Below are 26,978 nucleotides of genomic sequence, written 5' to 3'. Positions count from 1 at the left end.
ATTTCTCCCCCAGCCTCTACAGAAAACCCTCGCGTGGTGGATTTTCTCCCCAGCCATCATGCAGGGACCCGGTCCTGGGTGTGGGACTCAGAGCTGCCTCTGTGAGGGGTCACACCCACGTGCCTTGGGGCCACAGCAACAGTGGACCCGGCAAAGCAACCAGTCACCCTGAGCTGCATCTCCACGTGCCACCGCCGCCTGCCCTGCCCTCCCCAAGGTGCAGCTGGCAGAGACCCGGACCTGGCAGGGTATGCCTCTCCCAGAGATGGCGTCCAAGGGGTCACAGCCCAGGACCCCAAGCAGGACCTGCCGCCCAGCACTGCCAGGATGAGCCCCAGAGTCCTCAGTCACAAAGGCAATGCATAAGCAACGCATCTGACACCCTCTCAGCCCCCGCAGGCTGTTGTGCAGGGCACCCCAAGAATCAGGCCCCTCTGTGAATATGAGTCTAAAGAGAATCACCTTGATGCTGTAGCCTGGGGCCCACCCAGCTGGAGATCCATTTTCAAATGCACCTTGGTCCTTGTACGGTACCTGCGAGAAGCCAAATTCCAAAGGCGTCTACTCCAACTTTATGTGTCAGCTATTGACCGTGCCTCTAAGGAGCTCCTCAAGCTTTTAAGGAGATGGTGTCTTCAGAGAGAGTTTCCACCATGGACTATATACACATAAATGTAAAATATTGACAGAAGTGGAAGCAGTCACGCATGTTAAAGTAATTACATTTACGAACTTATTTTTCGTAATTCATGGTTGATAGGACAAAGAATTAGTGGAGTAGGAAGTGAGTGTACTTAGTTTAAATGTTTTGATTCTGTTATATTTTTCATTACTTTTTAAAAAATTAAATTAGGCATTAAATAGGAAAAAAAAACACACGTCTTCAAAAAAAAAACACTTGGGAAAGAATCAAAGTGATTATTTTTCCTTAAAAGATAATTTTAAAATAGTCATCATTTGGAGAGGAAGACTAAACAAAAAGAATTTAAAATAAAAATAAAGGAATGTATGTTTAGAGAGTGAGAGGTGAAGGAAAAGGGGGTTGAGGGACATTTTCCATCTGACATCCCTAAGGGCTGACTCTCCTCACGGAGGCAGGGAACCTTCTAGAAAAGAGCCCAGGCCCTGACAGAGGGGAAGAGCCGTGTGCCACTTAGGGAAACCACCAGCTTGGTGAGCATTCTCAACCTCCCAGGGATGGCTGAGGACCGCCTGCCTGCCCAGAGCGGCCCCAAACCTTGCCGCGTGGGGCTGGAGGCCAGTCACCACGTGGGCCAGCTCTGGCAGAGTCTCCAGGACATAGTTCCCAGCTCAGAAGTCACACCAAAGGCCAGGTCTGCAGCACGTCCATCCGGAGGAAGTCTGGGGGGTCTCGGCCCCTGGAGACTCTGTGACCATCAAGCTCTGGGTGCCTGCGGCTGGCTAGGAAGGCTTCAGAGGAAACCCTTCTGTACCCACAGCCGTTCTGACCGTCTGTGCGGGAGCCAGAGATCCAGGAAGCCAAGAGGCAAAGGAGACCACCAACCGCCCCTCCCCCAGAGACAGAGCCCCCGCCGCCTCCACCCTGGGGAAGAAGGGAACCGTCTCTGCACGCAAGCAGCCCCTCATCTTGAGGGAGCTCCAATCCGGTCACCCGGGAGGTGTCCCGACTCAGGACAGCAGCTGGGCGAGCCACGCTGCTTTAATTAAGCAAAGCGGGGTGTTCCCTTTTCCCATGGGTTTTATTCACGTCCTGACAACATCAATAGCAACAGATCTGCCGGAATAAGTCCTATGAAGCTCACCCAAAGGAGGAAAGGAAATGTGTCCTCCCAATCTTCGCCTTTTCCAAAGAGAAAAATACAATAGCAGAACCCACAAAGAAAGACCCGATTTAAATGTTCCGAGGCTCTTACACACCCCATTTAAATTCCGGGTAATCGGCTGCATTGTGCTGCCCCTGAAGAGGCTGTGGGGCTGGTGCTGCTGTTCAGAACCATTTGTGTCATATAAATGCTGGTGATTAGATTTTTAATAAACCGTTTCAATTCTATTTCCTGGGCTTGAATAGATGTTTGCACTTGACTGGTGTGGACTTGAAAGGGGTCCAGGTAATATCATTGTGGGGGACATACTCTTAATTCCTTTAATATATTTCGTCAAAGGTGACTGGCTGTAGGAACTGGCTGGAACACGGGGAGAGAAGGAGAGCGATTGAATTTAATTGGTTCCATTTGTCATTCAAGACTGACTTTGCCTCACCTCTGCCTATGAATCATTTTCAAACTTGCTGGTCAGACCCAACATGCCCACAGCTTGGGAAGGAAGCCGGCTTTGGGTTCCCAGGACAACATCTCAGGCTGAGCTCACATCCAAGAGCAGGCCTGGCGTGAGGCTCAGGGTCCATCAGTGAGCAACTTGATAACCTCTGGCCAGGATGACAGCTCCCGAGAATGGAGGAATCCAGAGGGAGACGACAGGATCCAGAAAAGTGGCATTGGGCTTCCCAGGTGGCGCAGTGGTTGAGAATCTGCCTGCCAATGCAGGGGACGTGGGTTCGAGCCCTGGTCTGGGAAGATCCCACATGCCGTGGAGCAACTAGACCCGTGAGCCACAACTACTGAGCCTGTGCATCTGGAGCACGTGCTCCGCAGCAAGAGAGGCCGAGATAGTGAGAGGCCCGTGCACCGCGATGAAGAGTGGCCCCCGCTTGCTGCAAGTAGAGAAAGCCCTTGCACAGAAACGAAGACCCAATACAGCCAAAAAATAAATAAATTAATTAATTAATTAAAAAAAAAAAAAAAGTGGCGTCACAACCCCAGACTCTTAACACTCCACGTCCAATGTGCTGGGAGGGTTGAGGGCAAGAGAAAGGATGAGCCCACTGGGTTACAGTTCCAGGACCCCGGGACCCCTCCCCACTCAGCCACTAGGTGACAGCTGAATCCTAGGAAGTGGAGCGATTACAACCAACTGTTCAGAGAGAAACCCGCCTCCTCTCTCTGTAAAGCCAAAACCAAGGCCCAGGCCCCGGCCAGCGCTCTCACATGTGGCACCCGGGTGCTGGGGGAGGAAACCAGAGCTGGCCTCTAGCCAGGCATTCAGACGCCGTCCGCACCAGGATCTCTTCCCGTGGCCATTTTTGTCCATCAAAGAGCAACGAGCAATGCTCGTGATGGGGCTTAGATTCGTCCCATTGAGACTGGAACTATTTGCAGGAGCTGATTTCAAAACATGAGGCCTGATACAGAGGCGATGAGTCACGGAGCTTCTCCAGACTGACGTGTCCCCCAGAGAAGGAAGAAGGATGGGCCCAGAGGGACTGAGTCAGTGGCAGGGGAGGCACTAAATATAACCCTGCTGGATGCGTCCTGGCCACCGCCAGACATTCTACGAGCACCTACTGTGTGCCAGGTCCCACGGGGTGCTGAGATGGACAAGCCAGCCTGGCCTCTGTCCTGGAAAGAGGATGTTGCCACAATGACTTCGGGGGAAAATTACACTGCAACACTGTGCACAGGAGAAAAACACTGTAACACTGGATCCAGGAAAAATTGCAACTGATTTCCAGAGAGGGAGAGCGACTAAAAGGAGGGTTTGTATGTCCTTCAGCAGAATCCGTGGGAGAATGAGAAGGAAAAGGGTCCGGAATGCGACAAGGGGATGTGAGGAAAGAAAAACCCTTGGGCAAAGCCCTATGGAATATGGGGGGAAGTTCTCCGTTGTCTTGAGGCACCTACTCATTATTTGTCACCCAAACATTTATTGAGCACCCACTGTAGCTTGGCCATGGGAATCGGCCAGATGAAACCTTCGAAGCCCTCATCATTCAGGGGAAGAGAAAGAAATTATGTGGACAGGACAACCACCGTCTACCATCATCCTTACTGTGATGGGGCAGGGGCAGTGAGAGCCCCTCAGAGGGTCCCACCCCAATGTATGGGATCAGTGTAGTCCTCTTGGGAGAGGTGTTCCTGTGTTGTGCCACCTTTACAACTCTTGGTAGAATGTATCCTTATATCTCACCTTGGGAGTTGGAGAAAGCCAGAAGTGTCTGGGCAGGTTGGGGGAATTCTGTGCCTCATCCATCTATCCATCCACCCAACCAACCATCCATTAATCCATCCACTCATCCATCCATCCCTCCATCCATCCAACCATCTGCTCATCCATCCATCCATCCATCTATCCGTCCATCTATCCATCCATCAATCTATCCATCCAATCATCCAACCATCCATCCATCCATCATCCACTTATCCATCCACCCACCCATCCATCGACCAACCATCCATCTATCCATCCATCCACCCATCCATCGACCAACCATCCACCCATCCATCCATCCATCCATCCATCTATCCATCCATCCATCCATCCAACCATTCATCCATCCATCCAAGCATCCACTCATCCATCCACCACCCATCCTTCCATGGACTTGTTCAGTGAGCCCTGTGTGAACACTTGTCCTTGGTGAGGCTCTAGGGAAGCTTCAGTTGCTCTTGGCCACCATCCTCAGGAAGAACAGAGGTGAGAAGGGGAGGACCGGCCAGGATACATGGTCCCCACAGGTCATAAAAGGGGCAAGACAGGCAGCCAGTGCACAGTGTCCAGCTGATCTGCTCCTTTCCAGCTGTGCAACATTAGCCCAGTTACTTCACTCCTCTGTGCTCAGTTTCCTCATCTACAAATGTGGCTACAAGAGAGGCTCCCCATCGGGGGGGGAGCATCTAGTTGCCCAGGAATGAGACTCACCAGCAGCCAGCAGTGAGGCAACGTCAGCAGTCTGTAGTGGCCTCCTCCTGACCAAGGTGGGGTGGAAAGAGCCCCAGGGCAGGCTCTGCACGTCACTGCCCTCCAGAGAACAAGAGGATGTCTAAGAGGAAGACGGGGAAGACTGAGCCTTCCTCCGCCCAAATGTGTCTGCTTCTCTGAGGGCTGCATCTGGACGTAACTCCTAGGTGCAGCCTGTGTTGGCTGTTGTCCATGGTGACGGGGTCTTCTGAGAGAGTCTGAGGGCCACAAGGCCCTGGGCTGAGGTCGTGGGCCGGAGGGAGCAGAATCCCAGCCAAGGGGCAGAGAGGTGGGTGAGGAAGCCCAGGGCATCCTAGGTGGGCTCCTCAGCCTGGCGTTCGGCTCCCACGCTTGGGGCTTCTGTCCGGCCAAGAGAAGTTGCGGGCAGCCCCCTACGTCTGGCCTCAGGGAGCACGCGTGCTCTCTTTGGAAAGTCCCACCCCTCGATCTACAGCAGGCAAGCCACTGTGGGAATTCCTCCTGCACCTGCTAGGGGGCGGGGCGGGGGGTGCCCCGTCACAAGCTCTGCAGTTTGTCACCATCAATGTGACCAGAAAAAGGTTATGAATGTGACACCTCCCGGGGGCCTCGCATTAACTCAACGACAGAGAAACCGCTTCCTGTGGGCAGCCCCCGGGCTCCCGCCTCGGCCCTCGCAGGGATGCTGCCACAAACCTTTGGTTTGGGGTGTTTGGGCTTTTTTTTTCCCAATCTTTTTTATGATCAAGAAACAAACACAAGTGTGTCACTTCAGAATGTCACAGCTGCGTCTGCGCTTATGTGCAGAATTTAGGCTCAGAGACTTCTGCTCCGGACCCAAATTCAAATCAGATCAGGGTTTGAAAATGTGTTTGGGCTGTTAGCGATTTAGCCATGGCAGCCCAGGGAGCGGGGCAGGCTGCAGCCTGCGGTGAGGCCAGGACCTTGCTAGCTGGGGGGGACTTTACAAGCCGGGCCAGGATCTGGGGAGGCTTTTCTGCACCAATAGCCTTCACCTGTCCAAACCATCCCGGTGTTGGCACGTGGATGGCTTCTCATGATTCTGCCCTTCCCTGAGTATCAAACTCTCTGGTCAGCGCCCAGGCCCAGCCGTTGTTGGCTGGACCAGATGTGGACATTTTCATCCCGCAAGAAGCAGAACCCCTTTGAGGCTGGAGCTGGGCAAGGCTGGGCCGTCTGTGCCGGTGTTTGTTGGGAGCCCCTGCTGCATGGTTGCACAGGGGCCTCCATAAGACATTCGTGGGTCCCCCACTGCAGTGCCAGGGCAGGGGGACAGAGAGGGGCAGGGTTTGCACCTGTATTACTTGGGGATGGAAACTTCTGCAAGAACCCATCTGGCAGGGAGCTGCCCTGGCGACACCAGCCACCTCCTCAAGGTTGAGTAAAAGGGAGGCCAGGGATCTGGGACCAGGTCTGGGGTCCGCAGTTGTTTGTCCTCCTTGGCAGGTCCAGGTTCAGCCTGAAATTCTTGCTTTGAGCCTGGTGTCCACACAGCGACTGAAATCCCATCTCAGTGCGTGTGAGAAATGCCGCAGAAAGGCCGCAGAAGTCTTGCGCCACCATCTGCTACCAGCATTATGCTGAAGGTGGAGCCTCTGGGCAGAAGTGCCCTCTGGGGGTGGCCGAAGCTGCCCGCCACCCCCCGAGAGAGGGGCCGGGGGCTTCCGCCCGGCAGCCCGCGGCTCGGCCTCTGGCTCGGGTCTGCGAGGAGGGCCCCCTCCTGCTGGGGGCTGAGGCCGGGCCCAGGCTCTCTGCAGGGACCAGGGGCTTTCTCTCTGGGGACACCCCAAGAACCTCCGACTATGATGCAATAGCCCCACACACAGGTGGGCTGAGGGATTCTCTTTTTTTAAGTTAATTTTGATTGGAGTATACCTGATTTACAGTGTGGTGTTAGCTTCTCCTGTACAGCAAAGTGAGTCAGTTACACATATACACGTATCCACGCTTTTTTAGATTCTGTTCCTGTGCAGGTCATTACAGAGTGTTGAGTAGAGTTCCCTGTGCTCTACAGTAGGTCCTTATTAATTATCGATTTTATTTAGAGCCATGTGTAACTGTCAATCCCAATTTCCCAATTTATCCCTCCCCCCACCTTCCCCCCCTGGTAACCATAAGATTGTTTTCTACATCTGTGACTCTATTTCTGTTTTGTAAATAAGTTCATTTGTACCATTTTTTTAGATTCCGCATGTAAGCGATATCCTATGATATTTGTCTTTCTCTGTCTGACTTACTTCACTCAGTGTGACAATCTCTAGGTCCATCCATGTCGCTGCAAATGGCATGATTTCATTCTTCTTATGGCCGAGTAATATTCCATTGTGCCACATCTTCTTTATCCATTCCTCCGTCAACGGGCACTCGGGTTGCTTCTACGTCCTGGGTATTGTAAGTAGTGCTTCTGTGAACATTGAGGGCAGAGGGATTCTTGAAACAGGAGGCACAGGGTAGAGCCTGTTTGCTGGGGGCCTTCTCCTACTCACCGCCAGGGCTGGTTTGTCTCTCGGGGGCCCCGGGCAGCCCACGGAAGATTCCCGACTGGCCAGGATTCTGGGCTTCTTACCTACGCAGCAGACCAGGAAGAGGCCCTGACCAGCACCCTCTTCATCCTGTAGTGGGCACAGCCAACTCCCAACCTGGCACATTTCTGAAGAGCAGATGAGCAGGTACAGACAGCCAGGGAAGCAGCAGATGCCCACAGCCATCGTGGCCACAAATATGTCCCCGCAGCACACGTGCCCTTGAAGCCGGCAGAGCTGTGGGAATGGGGCTCTGTTCAGGGTGTCTTCAAGGAGCTATCAAGAGCAAACCAAGTGTTCCTTATGGTGTGCTCTCCCTGCAAGGAGCTGCAGGCCTCCACGCAGCTGGAAAGCAGGGAAAAGGCTTTCCAGTTCCAAAGGGGAAACTGAGGCTGGAGCCCAGAAAATCCCCACATTGTCAGATTCGGAATTCATAATGTCAGGGCTGGAAAGGCACCTATGGTCAGAGGTCCGGTCTCCCTTTGGAGCACCCTGGAGAGATGGCCCTTGAATCCCCACAGTGACGGGGCGCTCATCCCTTTGCAAGGCTTCTCACCCACCCCACAGGCTGCCGATAGGGACGTCTCAGCTGCTGGTACTGAGGTTTCATCAGACCCCTCTGGTTGCCGATCGCCCTGAGGGGTTTCTGTGTCTGAGCGAGTTTCTCACTCGTTTATTTCCCTGCAGACTTCAGGGCACTAGTTTCAATCACCAGTTGGCCCGTTTATTTCTGATGGGTCAGGGCTATGGCCCGCGGCTGATGTGACACAGCCTGCCGACTTGCCGTGATGGACGGGACAGGCTGGGAGGAAGCCGAGCCCCCAGACACCCGACTCGGGCCAGGAGCAGGGCTGTGCTCAGGCCACACCAGGGGCCAGGGACCCTCGGAATAGCCCACAGAGCCCCGCCTTCACCAAAGCCTCTCTTCTTGTCCCCTGGGTGCTGTTGGCGAGATCAGGCACGTTAAGTCCTGCTCCAGCCCAGGCGATGCACGGAGCAGACCAAACCTCTCCGCTTTGCCGCCTTCTCACCCTCTGGTTTTCTGCAAACTGCACAGATGCTGCTGGGAGAGCTGGCCCCTTATGTGCAGCCCCTGGCCTGAGGAGGAAAAGAAGGAAAAGGGAGAAGTAAAATAAGAATCCGATGGAAGGGGAGGAGGGGCCGAAGGAGATGGGGAGGAGGGGCCAAAGGAGATGGGGAGGAAAGAGGAAAGTCCAGCGGCCGCGAGCTCTGCTTCCTGGGCTCCAGGCTGGGCCCCAGGGCCGTGCACCCCGGGAACGCAGCAGCATCGAATATCTGGGTGTTTTGTGGAGATGGTCTGTGAACCCCAGGGAGCGCCGGGGCACCTGGCTGTCAGGATTTTGAGGGGAGAGGGTCTGAGAACCCCGGAGGTGTTTATATAGCACTTGGGTGTGTAAGTGATTTCTGGTCTGACCTTTGAAGGCATCTGCGGCCCCCGAACACATAGAGTGTGGTTTCTGAGGTCCGGCTCTAAGCTGAGAGATTCTGCCCGTCGCTAACATGAGTGAATTCCCCCAGGCAGGGGCTTGGGGACGTGGCCTGCTGCACCATCAGCAAGCTGTCGGGCACCCAGCTCCCTCTGCAGAATCCCCATCCTGGGCTGTGCTCTTGGGTCCCTGAGACCGAGGGACCCCGGCCCTTATCCCCCCACAATGCCCTGGAACTGTCCCACGGAGATCACGGTCAGCAGGGGTGTCCTAGGAACCCCAGCGGCTCCTTTGGGCACAAGTCCATGGACACTGGCTCTCTCTACCCACCCCCCGCCGTGAGCTTCAGAGTCAGACTGGCCTCCATCTTGGAGGAACAGTGTCCATGAGTTCTTCCTCGAAGCAGCCCCCTCCCTCCCTCCCCCTCCCTCCCGCCCTCCCTCCCCCTCCCTCCCGCCCTCCCTCCCCCTCCTCCCTCCCCCTCCCTACCTCCACCCTCCCCTCCCTCCCTCCCTCCCCTCCCTCCCCTCCCTCCCCTCCCTCCCCTCCCTCCCTCCCCCTCCCTCCCCTCCCTCCCTCCCCCTCCCTCCCCCTCCCTCCCCTCCCTCCCCTCCCCCTCCCCTCCCTCCCCCCTCCCTCTCTCCCCCTCCCTCCCCTCCTCCCTCCCTCCCCCTCCCTCCCCCTCCCTCCCTCTCCCCTCCCTCCCCCTCCCTCCCTCCCCCTCCCTCCCCCTCCCTCCCCCTCCTCCCTCCTTCTCCCCCTCCTTCCTCCCCCACCCCTGACCTTCCTCTCAGCCTGAGCAGGTGGGGCCCCATGACCCTCCTGCCAGGACTCCTGTCTGCTGGGCAGCCGTGCGACCGCTTCCCACTGGCCACATTTCTCCCTGGTGCTTGTTCATGTCACCACCAGCCCCATAATGAGAGTCAGGACAGAGGATTTACGAGCTCATCCAGGCTCCGCATCTGCACCCAGCAGAGGTGTTTCCAGAAGGCCTCCCCCCCACCGCCTTCCATCACAAGAGTGGACTTTCTGTTCCAGCTGCTCGTGGACGCCATAAGTCTTGGCGTGTGTGTGCGTGTGCGTGTGTGTGTGTGCCTGTGTTATGCACGTGCGGGTGCATGTGGGCAGGACAGCCCCACACGGCTTGGCGGCTGAGCTCGTGGCTCTGGATCAGCTTAAAGAAGGGGTCAGGGTGAGAAGGATGAGATCTGCCCCTGGGTCCTCCCCGAGCTGGAAGCGGACGCGAGGCCCAGGCCTCCATGGAGCTGAGCTTCAGAGGCAGGACACGCGGCCGAGGGACCGGCCTCCCAGGCCCGTTCCTTCCCGCCCGCTCGGAACCCATTAGGCGGCTGACGACAGATGTGTTGGCATTCCCGCCGGCACGCACACCCCAGATGGCCGGAGGCTGGCCACGCCCATTAAACGTGAGAGAGCAGCCCAGCAGCGAGCCCACAAATTCGAGGTGCAGGAAACCTCAAATGATGCGCAAAAACAATTGTCAAGGTGAAGAGTTTTCTATGCCTTTGCTTCACAACTAGGCCTTTCTGGTGGGGGTGATTTATGAGCTGGGGAAGCTGGTGGGGGGACGAGGAGTGGAAAGGCCTGGAAGGCCAAGTGGGGGAGAGCGGGCAGGAGGGCAGCTTCCTCTGGAGGCTCCGGGACCCCCAAGGCTCAGCCCCAAACTGCCCAGAGCCAAGCTTTGGATGCGATGAGGCAGAGGGGCCGGACCTCAGATCTGCAGAGAGACCCAGCCCCGAGGCCATGGCAGCCTCCAGGCCACTGCCTGCTAACGTTGACCTAGGCGATTGGTTGGGGGCAACTGGGCCAACTCTTTCCTTCCGTCACACCCTCCCTGGTGCATGCCTTGTGCAGAAGCAGAACCGAGCTCGCAGCCTGGGGCGGGGGCTCTGCCGTCACCTGTACCTGCTCCGTCCACTTCTACCTGTATTGGCCTCCTGGGGCACGGCTCTGAGCACAGACCGAACCAGGCCTCAGGCCCTGCTGAGCTGGGCAGAGAGTGACATGACCCGTCCTTATGGGCCCTGGAAAGTCTCATTCCAAGAGAGGCGAGAGGGGGGACCTGTGACGGCCCGGGGCTGCTTTCTGGATCCCAGGGCGTGCTGAGTCCTGTGGGTCCTGGAGCCGGGATGCAGACCCTGTCTCTGGTCCTCGATCCAGCTCAGACAGCATGTGGGGGCTCTGGGCTGGGCCCAGCCCTGCTCCTGGAGCCTCCCTCTCGTGTCCTGAAAATGCGCAATGACAGCCGCTGCCTGGGAGGTCCGCAGTGATGAAGAAGGGGCAGTGCTGGTACCAAGAGAGGCCTGAGCCCACACGGCTCATGGCGTGAGCACCCCAGAGGGCCCAGCTTGGCCACGGCGGAGACCCTGGAGAGAAGGCCAGAGACAGAAGGAAAGGAGGCCAGAGAGACAAACGTCGCTCCCATTCCTCCCCTTCTGTAATCAGAAACGGCATGGCCCGTCCACGCCCCAAACAAGAAGCCAAGCCTGCGGCACCCTGTCCACCTGGCCCGAGGCCCAGGCCCAGGGCCGCTCCTGGGAGTGTTTCTCTGATCTGAGGCAGAAAAGCAGCAGCTTCCAGGCCGGGCTTCTGCCTGCGCCCCCCGCCCCCGCCCCCTGGCCCGGCTCCATCACCCAGGTACGCCCCAGTGTGCCCCACAGGGCTGGACTCTCTACACAGAGACGGGAGAGAGACGTGGTCCTGGCATCGGGGTGAGCCCCACTGCCCAACCTGGCCCCGCATCGCTGGTTCAGGGCCCCAAGACCAGGGCTTCTTGTGCCTTCCCTGGAGGAAAGGTCAGCCGTTCCCTGCTACCTCTCAGAGGGAGAGTTTTAGTCTCTTTGGGTGGAAGGCATTAACCAAGGCCTCCTCTGTCGCCCCAGAAAGCCAGCCAGGGTGGCCATGAGGGAGAAGGGGCCCCCGGACCTTCAGGGACCTTCAGGATGTAAGTGGCACCCTGCGGTGGTCCAGATGCTCGGGGCTGGGGGACCAGGTCCTCCGGTTTGAGGAGGAGGGACGTTTCCCAGGAGGGGCTGCTCACCAGAGAGAAGACACCCCCTGGAGCTGGGCAGCGGGGCCCTGGAGGAGTTTTTGCCTCTGAATTTTGGGCCCTGCACCCCAAGAAGGATGGCCACATGGCCAGAGGCCCCAGAGCAGTGTCCGTGCAGGTTAGCCACCGGCCGTGTCCACGTTCAGACGCGCTTGAGAGGCCCAGAGCTGTTTGCTGAACGAGGGCCGTGTCCAAATAGCTGCAGGGCTGTCACGTGGAGGAGAGAGAGGCCTGTTCCCAGAGGGCCGAGCGGGGACGTTGAGGAGGGAGGGCCCGGCCATGCAGAAGCTACTCTCCGTGAGGCAGTGCTGCCATGGTGGGTCTGTGCGTGTGCCCACAGGTGTCCCAGCAGAAGTGTGGATTTGCCCCTAGGTGAGGCAGGGCTTGGGTGTGGGGCTGGGGGATGAGCCTGGGGTCTTCCAGCCGCCCTGCAGTGTCGCAGAATCTACTGGAACTGAGAGGTAACGGGCCATGCCTGCATCCGGCCTCCCAACCCCACACATCCTTTGAGAACCACGGGGTCAAGCACGCTCTCTGGGGGGGACGGGAGACGCGGGGGGGCCCTGCGCTGGTTGTGACGGCTCACAGCATCACTGACCGTCTCTGCTAGTCCAGACTGGACCATGGGTGGGGGGAGGAGACCGAGAGACACAGGCAAAGAGACAGAGACAGAGAGACTGGCAGCCGCCCGCCTACACCCACCTGTGAAGACGCTGGGTGGGAGGCAGAGGGATGGGGTGGGGGGTGGGGGGGTTGGGGGGTCCCTGGGTCTTGGCCAGCCACAGCCCCTCTCCCTCCCTGTGATGCAGCCAGGTGGCCGGGGGCCTCGCCAAGTGACGGGGCCACTACCCACAGCTTTGCTTGGTGGGTCTCTCTTGCGGGTTTCCTGCACTGGGGGTGGGAGGTAAGAGAAGGGGCCCGTGAGAGGCGTGACGTCAGGAGAGGGGCCTCTCCCGTGCGGCCTGCCCCCCACAAGCCCACAGCGGCCTCCCGATGGGGCCCAGAGCGGCCGTGTCCCTTCACCCCTGGCAGCCAAGGACCAGAGGCTGGGCCGGGCAGCCTCCCTGTGGCCACACTGGCCCAGGCGCTCTTTCAGAATTAGGGCCGTTTGGTTGAAGTCCCCAAAATGGAGAATCGTCAGAACGGAGGCCTGTGGGCTCACAGCCCCTTCCAGTCAGCTTGGCGGCCCCTCAGAGACTCGTCATGACAGGAGGGGCTGCCGTGGGCTCCGGGGCCCGTGGGGCTTGGAGGCACAGTGTGACTAGAGGTGGGTTCTAGGCCCTCCCACAGCAAGGCGGCTGCTTCCCCAAACCTCACTGACTCACAGGCCAGGCGGGACCCTGGGCCATGTAGAAGGTGTCCGTGGGCGTTTGGGAGGCGCCTGAGCCGTTTACAGAGCATCTGGTTCTCTGGCCAGAAGGGCTTCTCCAGGCCTCAGGGGCAGCCTCCCTCCCTTCTCGGGTCCTTACCTGTTCATCAGGCGGCACTGGGGAGACCTCTCCGGGGAACAGGGGCCGTGCGCCTGGGGTCGGCCTCCTCTGTTTGTGCTAAGACATGTCCCTACCCCCTGCCCTGACTTCACTGAGTCCTTCTGACACCCTGTTCGCATCACCCCTACCCACCTAGATACCCCTGCCCACCTGGACACTCCCGACCACCTGGACACGTACTTGCAGCCCTCAGTGTGGTGGTGGCCTCAGCCCCTCCCTCCTTCCCTCCCAGCCTCCCAGCTCAGCTGCCCAGGAAGCTTGCCCACGATGCCACTGGCCTCCACGGCTCTGGAGTCGGGGCCCTGAGCAGGCACTGATCAGAGCAGGTGGGAGGGGCTGAGCCTGCAGCGTCCACCTCGGCGCCCGGCGGCTTTGGGGCATCCCCCTCTCCGCAGGGACAGCAGTCAGGTCGGTCTTCTGGGAAACGACCTGCTCAGAGGTGCGCACGCCGGAGGAGCCCCGGGCCTCTGCCTGTCGGAAGGGCGTTCAGAAAACAAGAGCAGTGGCAAAGTACCTGAGGCCAGTGGGGCCCGTGGGGCCTCTGCCGGCTGGGCTTCTGCAAACACCAGCGTCAGATGGAAACTTCCGCTTTTAAGAAAACCAAGTGATGTTCCTTCTTGCAGCGTGGCGCGCACGCCGGTACACGCACACTCACAGGCGCACACGCGTCGAGACTCGCCCGCAGCCACACCCCGACCACAACGTCACCTTCGAGACCGCTCACCCCCAGCCCACCCCAGCGCTCTCAGCAGAGGGCTCTGCCCTCGGCCACTGCGGCCTCCGCCTTCTCCCCTGTGGGGCCGCTTGCTGGGGAGTTTTCACAAGGCCGTCGGCACTTTTACGGCTGTACCAGGGCAACGATCTGCTCGGTGAGAATAGACAGGGCAGTCCCTCCCTCTGCGTCGCGCTCCCTCCCGGAGATGCCTGGGCGTCGGTGGGCTTGGTGGGCTCAGGGCCTGGCTGATGCCCGGAGGGTCGGCTGATGTCCAGAGGCTGGCCTGCCTTCCTACTCTGCACCCAAACAGCGGACTCTCTTGCTGGGCAAACGTAGAGTGTGTTGGCTGTAGCGCACAGGATGCCTCTGACCTTTCTTGGTTTTCTTTCTTGCCGGGCAGATCTCCGAAGACCTGGGCAGTGGGAAGTTCTGCGTGGACGCTAATCAGGCCGGCGCCGGCAGCTGGCTCAAGTACATCCGCGTGGCGTGCTCCTGTGACGACCAGAACCTCACCATGTGTCAGATCAACGAGCAGGTGGGTCCGGGCGCGCACAGAGCCTCGGCCTTGGGGCCCTGGCACCGGGAGGGAGGGGAGTGGAGCCGCCGAGGTGAAGGGTTAGCCACATGTCTACCAAGCCCGTCCTGCAGCGGGGGGCTATCCGACACTTAGCCAGCGCTGAGTTTCCGGGAACCCAGCGACACCCCCGGATGCTCCATCAGAGCCTTTGCTCTGGGGCTGATGGGGCTTGAGGCTTATGGGAAGACACATGGCCGGGAGCGGGCAGGGTCTGAAACTTCAGGGTCCACATTCCGACAAATGCCAGCCCCGTGAGAGAAGTAGAGAAGTAGAGAACCCTGTCCTTGAGAATCGTGTCTAAGTGGCTGTTTATCCAAGCTGCGCGGAAGGGTCCGCACTGGCTGTCTGGAAGGCTGAGGTGAGGCCCCAGCTGCCCAGAGCCGCCAAGAATAGCTGTGGCAGCCCAGCCAGCCTGCGGAGGGACTAGCCCTGTTTGGGCACAAAATCCTGGCCCTGCTGGGAGCCAACTGATATCTTTCCTGAGCTGCGTGGTCCCGACTTCAGCCCAGGCCCCACCAGGGCCAAGGGATGCTTTGGCTTCTGCTGCCAGCCCCCAAGAGGCCGAAGACCCCCCTCGGCACGCTGGACCCTTCCCACTGCTCCACGTCTGTGCCGGCCCGGGGCTGCAGGCATCCAGTATCAGGAACCAATCAGGACAGAAGATGCCGCGGGAGTTTCCACCACAAAGGCACCTTAGTCCTTTAACGTCTTTACTTACAACTTTGCAAGTGGCCCCCAGAGACCCTGCTCAGAGCCAGGCCCCTCAGGCCACGCTTTCACTGGGTCCCCAGGGTACGGCTTCCTCGAGATGCCCGGGGGCCCAGCCGCTTCCAGCAGAGGAGTCTGCTTTCGCCTCTGTCTTGGGGTTTCGCGTGAGATTTCATTTGCAAAAAGGATTCCATTGCTTTAAAAAAGGTTTGTGGAGACCACATAACAGGGGGTGCAGCTTCGAGTCGCCAGTGCAAACCTCTAAAAGCCGTTTGAGGCTCTTCGACGTTAGAGAGACAGTTTTGCATAAAGAAATGCAGACAGCACACACCCAGGAGGCCCCGGGACCCGCGTGAGCTGCCGAGCACCCCGCCCTCATCTGCTCAGCCCCGTCCCCGGCCATGGGGCTCAGCCTGGACCGAGCAGCCCTCCCTCCACTGACACGATCTGGCGATGCTCCAATCCACCTCTGCTACTGAGAGGTCTACAGCTTCCACTGAGAACCCAACATTCTGAAAAAAAGGGTTTTTTTAATTGCAAAATATATTGAGGAAATAAAGGAAAAGAATAATCATAAAAATTAAAAAGAAAAGACACTTCCCCCTTCCAGATGAACGTGAAATGTGAGTGAAGGAGAATCAGGGTTAAGGCACGTGGGAAGATGGTCCTTCCGTTGTCTGTCTTTGCAAAGAACATGTGTCCTTGGTCGTGCGTCTGGGAGCCGAGGGGCAGTGAAAAAGATAACGGGAGGCCGGGGCCAGGACTGCACTTTTGTGAGATGCAGCATAAAATAATGAAGGATCCAGATTTTTTGTTTAAAAAAGAAATGTTTGGTAGGTGCCTTTATGTGGCAAGCTTTTGAAAATGCAGAAAATGCAGCCTAGCGTCTTCTCAAAGAGAAGCCTGTCTTCCGACATCTTTGTTTTATTATTAATGTTTCAGGTTGGCTTTTATTTCAGCTCCACGCAGGGTCCAAATGGAATTAACTACTTTGCAGCAAACTCTTTCCTTCTTCAGGACCAGTGGACAGGAGTACCCTAGACTCATGGGTTCCCTTTCATTTAACCGCACTTTTATACCTCAGTGCTCTACCAAGCTCCATCCTACGTTCGGAACCATACCTGGCTCGAGTACTTAAACCCAACGTAACGTCAAGATTTCATCCTCGCCTGCTGATGCTTCTAGCAGCCTAAAGCGGGGGCATTTATGATCCCCATCTTAGTTCACACGCTCGGAGAGGACTTTGGTGCCTATTTAAGCAAAACAACAATGAAATGGCCTGGGGGCTTCCCTGGTGGCGCAGTGGTTAAGAATCCGCCTGCTAGTGCAGGGAACACGGGTTCGAGTCCTGGTCCGGGAAGATCCCACATGCCGTGGAGCAACTAGGCCCGTGCGCCACAACTACTGAGCCCACGCTCTAGAGCCTGCGAGCCACAACAAGTGAGCCCGCATGCCACAACTACTGAAGCCCGTGCGCCTAGAGCCCATGCTCCGCAACAAGGAAGCCGCCGCGATGAAGAGTAGCCCCCGTTCGCTGTAACTAGAGGAAGCCCGCGCGGAGCAACGAAGACCTGACGCAGCCAAAAATAAATAAAAATAAATAAATCTATAAAAAAGCTGAAATGGCCGGAAGCAGTAAAATTTCTCCACCCAGGGCCTTTCAAACCCTGCATCCTCCAAGGGAGAGCGGCCCCTCTGCCCTGCCTCCTGGGACCATGGTGGGCGATTCCTGCTGGCACGGGGCAACCGAGGTTCCCGCCAATGTCCCCGCCTCCAAACTTAACGGCATGGCAGGGGCCACCAAACACCAGGAAAACAGGAGCCAAGGGGTGGGGGGGCGGCCGCATCTCAGATCTCAAAGGAAGATGGGCAATTTGAGGGATGTATTTTCCTTTGAGAAATAACACAATTTTAAACTCTAATAGTAATAGGAAAACTGCTCTGAAATACACACAGATTCTCAGTATTTGTTGGTTTGAATGAAGCGAATTTTAGAAATATAGTTTTGAAAGGAGGATGCTAGATCTCGAACTATTTTGTAGACAGTCTCTCAGAGCCTGACGTGCTCTCTCGGATGGCCACGCAGCCCAGCAGAAAGTCTTTCCTTCCGTCCCCCAGTCCCGAGCGCTGGCAACTCAGCGTGCTGCAAAGCGACCGGCTTGACCCTGTGTAGAGCTGGAATAAAAACGTCCCTGAAATATTAATAATAAAACAAAGATTTTTGAAGACAGGCCTCTCTTTGAGAAGGAAACATTACACGATATTAATGGGGTTTCTCAGATTTCCATAATCCCAAGAGTTTCCACCCGCATTTCCTGCCACTTAGGGAACTTCCCCCCCCCCCCCCGCCGACGACACACACTCATACAAACACACAAACACACTTAAGTGAACCATTTCCCTTTCTCTCTCTCTGCTCCCCACCACACACACACACACACACACACACACACACACACACACACACACACACACACCACCTCCTCCAACACAGCACAGACACAGGGAAGGAACCGGGTTGCAGATCTCAGATCCATAAAAACGGCTTCTGGGAACAGTGTTTCCAGATGGTGCTCTGTAGAGAGGCGACTTCCGTCAGAAGAGCACTGACTTGAAGTTCGTAACCATGAGCCCCAGTGTCCAGAGGACAAAGGAGACCAGGCAGGAGAGGGTGTCTTACAGAGAATGTTCCAGAAGCCACAGCGGCCAGGGGATTTGAGGCAGCTCTGGACGGGCCCCCTGGATGGTCCCGAGTCCTCCGGAGAGACCCACGTGGGGCGGCGCGCTGAGGTCAGGGGGTCTCACACCCCTCAGCCCAGCACGGCCTTTGCCGGTGGCCAGACGGGCCGTGGGGACAGACGTACCCCCCATGCCCCGTGAGGTTCTGAGCAGCTGGCAGCCCTCCAGCTGCATCGTGGGCGCTCGGGGAGCCCAGGCACTGGGCAGTGCAGCCCCCCAGGATGGCCTCCTTCCATCTGGTCGGGCCTCGTTCTCCCCGGAGCCGCTCAGGCCACTGACCACGTGCCCCCCGCCCAGCCGTGGGACTGCAGGGCCGTGCTCAGGGCCCCTCCCCCAGGTCCTCATCTGTGCCCCTCTTGGAGCCCTGGCTCGAAGCGGTCCCTGCCCCAGCGGCCCTCGGGGAGAGGTGACCGGCCCGTCACTCCTGCTTCTTGGGCACCAGCTTCAGCACAGCCTCAGCCCTCCTCTGTGCAGCTCTGGAGGGGCGAGCCCCAGGCAGCAAAGGCCAGGGGGGCCATGAATGTCCCCCTGCACCCAGCGCATCACCTAAAGGTGACTTGTGGTTTGCTACTGCATAGAACCCACAGGCGGTCCTGAGGCCACACAAGCTTTAGGGCGGCCCAGGTGCTAGGAACGAAACACCCACAGCAGGCAGCTGTGGCGGAACATGGCATCCTCTGGGATTTTTGGGGGGTGGTCAGACCGTAGCTGTAGAGCCTGGGGTGCTTTGATTTACTTTCCCAGCTTAGCAGGAAGAGAAGGCAAGGAGCCCACGGGAGGCTCGGTTCACGCTGGAGGCTCGACCGTTGCCCCAGCAGCCTCCAACCCCCACTTTTCTTTCTGGAAAACGTGAGACCCTCAGATCCCCCCTGCTGGTTCTTTCTCCCACGATTATGAGCAAACAAGTTGGTTTGAGATGTTTCAGAAGACACAGACAGGGTCTGTTCTTGGATTTGTTTTAATGGTAAGAAAGAAAACGACAGCTTGGAAATAAAGTGCCCACCCGAGGAAGCAAAGGCAGGAGGAGGCCAGTGCGCGGCCCGGCTCCCTCTCCCGTTCCCACGTTGCCGCAGCAGGGCAAGGATGGCGGTGGCCGGGGCTCAGGTGGCCGGTGGGGCTGAAGATGGTACCACATGATGCCGGGGTCACACACACACGTGTTGGGGAGCGCGACTTGGGGGTCGGAGCCCCCAGCACACCTCGGAGGGGCTGCGAGGCCCGCGCTGCACCCCCACGGCCGGAGCTGGCCGGGCATGAGGAAAACCCACCACTGACAGCACCTTCCGAGGGCAAGTGAGGGGATCAGCCTGAGGAGAGGGGCCGAGTCTCCCCAAAGTGGAAGCAGACAAAGGCTAATCTCCTTCGCAGAGTGTGTTGAACAAAGGAATTTCATTAGCAGATGAGCCAGCGGATAGCCACGCAGCACCCCGTCTTCGAGAGCCAACACTTGTTTCTAATGGGAACCTGGTGTTCCCGGGCCAAAGCTCACGGCGTTTGCTTTTGCTTTCATTTCCTCTGCTCCGGTGTGGACCACCTCCCCTCCCCCACCGCCTACCCCCACGTCAGGGCGAGCGATCCGCCAGGGCTAGGATTTTCCACGACAGGCAGGCGACGTCCACCGCCCTGCTCTGCCCTGTTGCCGGACAGCCCATCACTCCCTCCACAGTTTCTTTTTAATTAAAAATCGTAAATGGATGGGCCGGTTTAAATGGTAGCTTCCAAACAATTAGATACAATTTTCCGTTTGAAAATGAGAAGGATGGGGAATTCATTTTAGCGCTTCTTAACCAGTTGACAAAAGACTTAAAAAATACAGCAAATTTGTTCTGAGTCAGAAAGCTGTTGGATTTTACTCCTTGGAGCAAACCGACCCCCTTTGGGGCAAAGGGCAAGGCATCCATTCACGATACTGGCTATCATCATTTACCAAAATTTATATTGTTTTCTTCTTAATTAAGTGGGATACTTCATTAGAAGAAGGCACTTGAGAATAATGAAGACAATCTAACTGTGACCAATAATTTATACTATATATATATACATTAAAATGAAATCTAGGTACAAACTGTATACTATGTATTTTTATATTATATATAAATATAATAATTCATAGATAACAAATATAATTGTAACATCCAGGTACAAACTGTACAACTAAGAAGAGATACAGAGAGATGTTTTCAATGTTGAGCTGCTGGGAGGTGGCAGAACATATAACAGCAAAGAGTAAAGGTTTAGGCGCACGCTGCTTCAGCCACACGTGGGAAGAGAGGAAAGCGGCGAATCCCAAAGATGACAAGCTTTCTCCCCTCTCTCGGCCTAAGGAAAGAACTGTCTGCTCGTCCCTGGAGCCTGCGGGTGGTGCCGAACGCACCCAGAGTGGCTGGCCGTCCCCTTGCTCCTACCCGGCTCCGAAACGGCCAGGGAAAGGTTCCCACAGTGAAGGCAAAGGGAAATAGACACCTGCCCAGACCCTCGGCAGCTCCGAACGCTTGCTTCCCTGCTTCATCCTGGAGCATCACCTGGGCTGTTCTTTAAACTCCAAACACTCAACCCCCCCACCAGCCTCAGGACTCCAGCGTCCACCAACTTTCCCAGAGAGAGATGGTCCACGTTTGGGGACAGCAAGTAATGAAGAAACATGGTGACAATTCCAAAGGTCTTGAAGCAATGAGGCGGCGCTAGGACCCACCTCACCACTCTGGGGATCCTGAGAGACCAAAAATGCCCAGGGATACCCCTCAGACCAGCCTCCCCTCTCCGAAGGCAGACTGGCCACTGGGTGAATTTGCTTTTCATCAAGATCTTAGAGCGATGCAAATTCCCCTCGCTGTGTGCTTCTCTTTCGTGAAAAGCCCCTTGTGCACCACGCCGAAAGCCTTCACAAATTGAAGCACAAGTGAATTCTGAAATCCAGGATGGAGAGAGGTTTCATTTTTTTTTTAAGATAAGCACTGTGAAAGAGATTTCACCTACTTTATTCAAATACGCCTTTAAAATTTCTCAAACTGGTCAGGGGTGGCGGGGGGGGGCAGCGGGGAAACGTGGTCCAGTTCACTTATCACTTTCATGTTTTTTAAGAAAACCGTTTGCTCCAGGGAGGGGAGAGCACGGCTTTGGCCTGAATTCAACCTACAGGCTGGAAGTCTGCAGTCTAGTCATTTCTACCCAGTGTAGGTTGGATGGAGCTGTTCACCTATCCAAATTTTAAAATTCTAAGATTAAGGAGGAATAAAAATTGTGGAACGTAAGTCTTCATGTTTGAAAATAGTATCTATCCTTGTGAAACTGACTTGGTATTAAAAACAGAAACAAACTTAAGGAACTCTAAGGAGAAAATATCCCAAAGTGTCAGCCATCATCAATTTGAAATATTTCTTTGTCTTAAAGAATGTTGCTGGGGGAAAAGAAAATGATGTTCATTTTCTTAAAAGGCTGGGTCTCGCTGAATGTGGCCCGTAAGCAACCCAACTTTCCTCAGGCAGTTTCTCCGTCTTTTGCTGAGAACGTGGCCACTTATTTTTCCCAGCTCCGTTCACCTACAAGAAGCTGTCTCTTTGTGTCTAGAGATTATAAAAGGGGAAGAAACTAGGCCGGGTCGGGGTAAATACAGTTAGAATCCCGAGGCCCCCTTGCTGGTGTCGCCCGCCCGTGTTCAATCAGGTCTCGCTGTTCCAAAGAGAACTGAAATGCTGAACAAGGACTTAACTTGGGATCAGGTCTGTTTGGCATTGTTATTTTTTAAAGCCGTTTAGAGCAGACATTTATTGGCGCTAGTAAACTCAGCTGTTGCTGTGGGTTCCCCCCCGCCGGCCCCCGCCCTCAGATCCTGAAACCAGAGAGAAAATTCCAGCTCTGCCTTGCTACACAGTCCAAGGACTGAGGCGAGTTTAAACAGTGTCAGGGCTGCTGCTGTTAGAGACAGGCCTGGGTACTCAGATGCCGACAAAGGCAGGTCTGCGCTGAGCCTGGGAACGAAAGGGCATCCGAGGCCGGGGCTCCTTCTTCCCTGGAGAACAGGCTTCTGTCTTCCCTCTTGTGCAAAGGCTTAGGACTCAGCCCGTCCGTGATGCCCACTTGGCCCTGGGGTCTGAATATGACCCACGGAGGGGCATACGATGAAAGGCAGGTTATAAACCGACTTTAGGAATGTTTAAGGGGTTGCAATAATAATTTATTACGGGCCTCGAACGGAAGGGGCCTGCCGGTACAGTCAATGCGCAATTTGTAATTGCGCCCTGTAAGCCAGGAGACTGCCCAGGCCTCCGTCCCACCTAAGCCCGGCCTTTGTCCCGGGAAGTCATCCGACCCCGCAGACCAGGAACCGGGTCTTTCTCTGCACGTCTGGCTGATAAGACCTCGGTGCCACTGCGAACGGGTCGTAAAAGCACCGGCGGCCTTCGTGTGGACCAGGGCGGCCCGCGCACCGGGCGCCCTTGGCAAAGGCGGACCGGCTGAGCTTGGGGAAGTTCGAGTGGTCTCCGGTTCGCTGCCGCGCCCCGTCCTCAAGGTGGAGGCAGGTCGGGGACGCCCACCGCCCCCAGCCCCGCCCCAGGCTCTGCGATCAGCGCCAATAGCGCTTAATTCCGACTGCGGCTCAAAGTCGAGGCGGCCCCTGCTAGGCGCCCGGGCTGCCCCGAGGGTGCCCACTGCGCACAAAACTGCATCCCACGGCCAGCGCGCTAGACCCTCCGGCGGCGACTGGGGAGGGTCGGTTCCCCCCGAGGCCAGGCGGCCTCCGAGGAGGTCGGAGTGGGGTGGGGCGTGGGAAGAGCGGGCAGGAGGTAGTGCAGCCCTCAGAGCTGGGAGGGGTGGGGGGGAGGGGACCCGGGCAGCCTCCCGGTGAGGGGTGGGCGGGGTTCTGGGGGTCCGAGGGCCCTCGGAGAGGTGGGGTGGGGTGGGGGTCCTGGAAGGCTGGGTGGCCCACAGAGGGGGTCGGAGGGGGAGGCGGAGGAGGGAGGCGGGCCGCGCCAGCCCCGGCAGCCCGGCTGGAGCACGAGCCCAGCATCCGGCCGCGGGAGGATGCGGCCGCCGCAGAGCCGGGACCGGGTCTGAGAGCGCCGCCGGTCTCACGCGTCCCTGGCGCTAGCGGGCTGGCGCGGGGTGGGGGGCGGGCGGAGCGGCCGAGAAAGATGCTGCGGGCGGGTCCACATTGCCCTCTAACGGGGACCCTCGAGAAGACACCGCGCCGCCGGGCCCGCCCCAGCCTGCGCGCGGGAACTCAGCGGCCCGCGGGCGCATTAAGCCTGCACTTGCTGGATGCGCTCACTCACCGCCGCGGGGATGAAAGTGCGATTGTTCCCGTGTATTAATAAAACCTGACTCACCTCCCCGGGATGGCTCAGGGGCTCCTCCGAGCTTTGTTGAAACGTGGGGTTCACTCTGGGTCCGATTTTAAAATACGGTGACTCGAGTTTGATTTTTTAAAACAATGATTCAGCCACTGTGTAATTTTTAGGTACAATAATACAAAACTGGGAGCTTAATAACAATTGATTTAATTACAGAAGGTAATATGGTACAGTTTCTAGTCTCCATTTTCAAAATCTCATCATTATTTTAGCGACGTGCCAGGGAATAGTTGCGAAATGAAATTCCTAACGAGCGCAGGGAAAGGAACTCTGCACATTGGTAAGCCGTCTGCGCATGCGCATACTCTTCCACTGGGTGCAGTTCCGCAGTCCAAGTGTTCGGCTGGGCGTTTGGGGACGCAGTGTGGCTCTGCTGTCCCTTTGAGAGCACATTGGTGTCATTCGGCAGTTAGTCGAGACTGGCTGTGAGGGCGTCCAAGCTGGACTTGGCCTGGGGAGAGGGGGGAAAGGGGCCCCACCAGCGATGAGGAAGCTCAGCCTTCCAGATGTTTCCCCAGGGCGGGACCCGGGGGCGGGGGGAGGAAGACCGGCAGGCCGGTGCCCAGCTCAGTCCCTGGGGCCACAACCAGGCCAGCTGCTTCTGGGAAGCCTGGCCTGACACCTAACCGCCATGTCCTCCATGGGGAGGGTGGTGCTGTGGGACCTCGGATGGAAATGGCCTGGAGAAGCCTCAGCCCCCAGGTCTCCCAGGGCAGAGGGACTTCGTCTCGGGTCCTTCTCTGGCCCCCCAGCCAGTCCTGCGGCCGAGCTTTCGGGCTCCTGGAAGCTCCTTGGTTACTGGTATCTGAAGAAAGACCCAACCGCCACGTGCCAACATGCTAGGAAGTGGACTGGCCTGAGGGTAATGCCCCCTGCTGCCTGCCATTTAAGATGCAGGGCTCCTGGCGTCAGCCCTGCTCACGTGAGGAGTGGGAGCCCCCACGCAGGGGAGCTGTGTCCCTGGTCCCCAGGGAGGGAAGGGGCTCCCAGGTAGGGTCTGGAAAGGCAAGGAAGGCCCCATCCTCTCCCAAAGCCCCCCAGGCTGTTGAGGCCTGGTCCCTGGGCTCCATCCCCGATGGTCCCTGTCATGCTGCCCTTCTGAGTTGCTGGGCTTCTCCAGATCGTGGCTGCCACCTCCCATGCAGGCGGTGTTTTCTTCAGGGGACACCTTGGCAGGGCACGGGGCTGCTCGGAGTACTTAGGCTGGACGTCCCTCAGAGCTGGCTCCAGGCTGCAGACTCTACCCTGAGCCCCACCCGACCCATCTCTGTTTTCAGAGGTGTCCCCCATCCCAGACCGCCAACGGCCGTTGGCACCGAGCTTGCGGCAGGCACGGGTGGCGTCCACACTCACCTGAGACTCACCCCTGCTGATCGGGCCTCCGTTTGTGTTCATAGTCACCTTCATAAACATCCAAATTCACTCTCGAGCCCCCTGAAGACCCCACCCCGCCCCCAGACGGCAAAGGGTGTCTTACATACATACTGACAAAAGGAACCCGGGAATCAACCCAGGCTCCACTCCTGATTAAAAGATCCACTTTTCCTAATATTTCCCTCTAGGACTCGCCCTGCTTGGGAACTTTGGAGCTAATCCTCACCTATTTCCTTTTGCACCCCTTTTACCAATATCCAAAATCTGGGTCTAACAAGTTAAAAATAGACTCTAGTCCTTCTGCGTGTGTTCTGTCAAGTTCCAAAGGGGAACCTCTTAGCAGCAATTAGAAGGCAGGTCAAGTGGCCAGCGGGCCAGCCTCCCCAGTGAGCAGCGTCAGTGGCGTGCGGGCTGGGTGTGCGCGATGGGCTTTTAAGCAGCGAGGCCGCCAATGCTGACGCTTTCTCCCTGGTTTCTCCGTCATAGATTTATTATAAAGTCATTAAGGACATTGAGCCAGGAGAAGAGCTACTGGTCCACGTGAAAGAAGGCTCGTACTCCCTGGGGACGGTGCCCCCCAGCCTGGATGGTAAGCCCCCACCCACAGGAGCAGAGGCCTGGAGCTCCCATCACTTCGGGCCACGTGACAGGGGCCGGGGGTCCCCCGGCTGCTGCCCAAGGCCCACCACCCGGACCCCAAATGAGAGAACCAGCCTCTTCCTAACAACTTCTCAACCTAAGTGCTTTGCTTTCTCCTTCCTTGGGTTACATGGGCCACACTCTGAATTCGAGACGACTTCAGACAGTGCGTGTGGATGGGTCTCCTGCCGCCTTACAGCTCTGTAGCGGTAGAGTCCTAGGTTACAGCTCTGCAGGGGTAGAGTCCTAGGTTACAGCTCTGCAGCGGTAGAGTCCTAGGTTACAGCTCTGCAGCGGTAGAGTCCTAGGTTACAGCTCTGCAGCGGTAGAGTCCTAGGTTACAGCTCTGCAGCGGTAGAGTCCTAGGTTACAGCTCTGCAGCGGTAGAGTCCTAGGTTACAGCTCTGCAGCGGTAGAGTCCTAGGTTACAGCTCTGCAGCGGTACAGTCCTAGGTTACAGCTCTGCAGCGGTACAGTCCTAGGTTACAGCTCTGCAGCGGTAGAGTCCTAGGTTACAGCTCTGCAGCGGTAGAGTCCTAGGTTACAGCTCTGCAGCGGTAGAGTCCTAGGTTACAGCTCTGCAGTGGTAGAGTCCTAGGTTACAGCTCTGCAGTGGTAGAGTCCTAAGTTACAGCTCTGCAGTGGTAGAGTCCTAGGCGATTTTTTTTTTAAACTGCATAATTAGTATTAGCAGCAGCAGCATTGCCTGTTCTCTACATGACTTAAAAACAAACAAAACCATTTTGCGGCTTGGAAACCTTTGCCTCCAGAGTCTGTGCCAGGGGAAAGTTTCGGTCTCATTTAAGAGAGGGCACTGATGCCATAAGTGTCTTTGAAAGTAACGCCCATCTGCAGTTAAAAGCAAAAAGTCCCAGAGACAGGTTAAGGGAAAGTTTATGTGGTGAGAGGGAGAATTTAGGGCTTCGGTGGGCTCCTTGGTGGTACGGTGGCCACTGAGCTCTTTCAGCAGGACTGCGGGAAGCGTCCCAAATGTCCTTTCCTCTCGGTTGGTCCCTTGGCGTTTGTCCAGTAGACATACTTCCCTTCCTTGTTCATCCCTGCTCAGGCACATCTCAGAGGACGCTTGAGAAAATCACAGTCTCGTATAAGCTCGGATTTCTGAAATCCAGATTTCTTTTCCTTCATCCACGTTGCTAAGCCTTGGGATTCTGGAATCGTTTTTAAGCCGCTGAGGAAAAGTCCGGTTGGAGGACGCTGCGTTGGCAGCAGAGTACCAGCTGGTCCGTTAACTCCCTAAGCGCAGCTGCTGAGTAGACCGTGTGTCTTCTTTGAATGAGACCCCAGCAATGAGCAGACAGGCAGCCTCTCCTTCTGGCCATCTCCAGAGCTCAGGATTCCATTCCTGCTAGAGAAAGGGGGGAGGTTGGTCTTTCCCTTCCTGTCTTTCTTCCCCTCCCCTCCAAACACTCCAGGGGTTAATGATTAATGCCACTTACTGCAAGTTTCTCTAAGGAACTGCTCCAATGTCATGGCCCGGGGGTGCGCTTGGCTGGGCCAGGGAGCTGGGCGTTGGAATTAGCAGGAAGCAGAGCGACCTTTGTGGTCCCGAGT

The 26,978-nt window shown here is 56.9% G+C and overlaps 1 protein-coding gene across 3 annotated transcripts in view; it reads left to right on the top strand.

Moving 5' to 3' along the window:
- PRDM16 (PR/SET domain 16) overlaps nucleotides 1–26,978 on the top strand; it is a 322,206-nt gene that overhangs the window by 259,708 nt on the left and 35,520 nt on the right. For all 3 annotated transcript variants that reach the window (XM_060141652.1, XM_060141653.1, XM_060141651.1), the window contains exons 4-5: nucleotides 14,419–14,553; nucleotides 25,254–25,356. In XM_060141652.1, coding sequence (XP_059997635.1) covers nucleotides 14,419–14,553; nucleotides 25,254–25,356 — 238 coding nt within the window. The remainder of the gene's footprint in view (nucleotides 1–14,418; nucleotides 14,554–25,253; nucleotides 25,357–26,978) is intronic.

The sequence above is a fragment of the Lagenorhynchus albirostris genome, chromosome 2 (assembly GCF_949774975.1).
Source record: "Lagenorhynchus albirostris chromosome 2, mLagAlb1.1, whole genome shotgun sequence".
Taxonomy (NCBI): domain Eukaryota; kingdom Metazoa; phylum Chordata; class Mammalia; order Artiodactyla; family Delphinidae; genus Lagenorhynchus; species Lagenorhynchus albirostris.
This window is presented reverse-complemented; position numbering and strand designations above follow the sequence as displayed.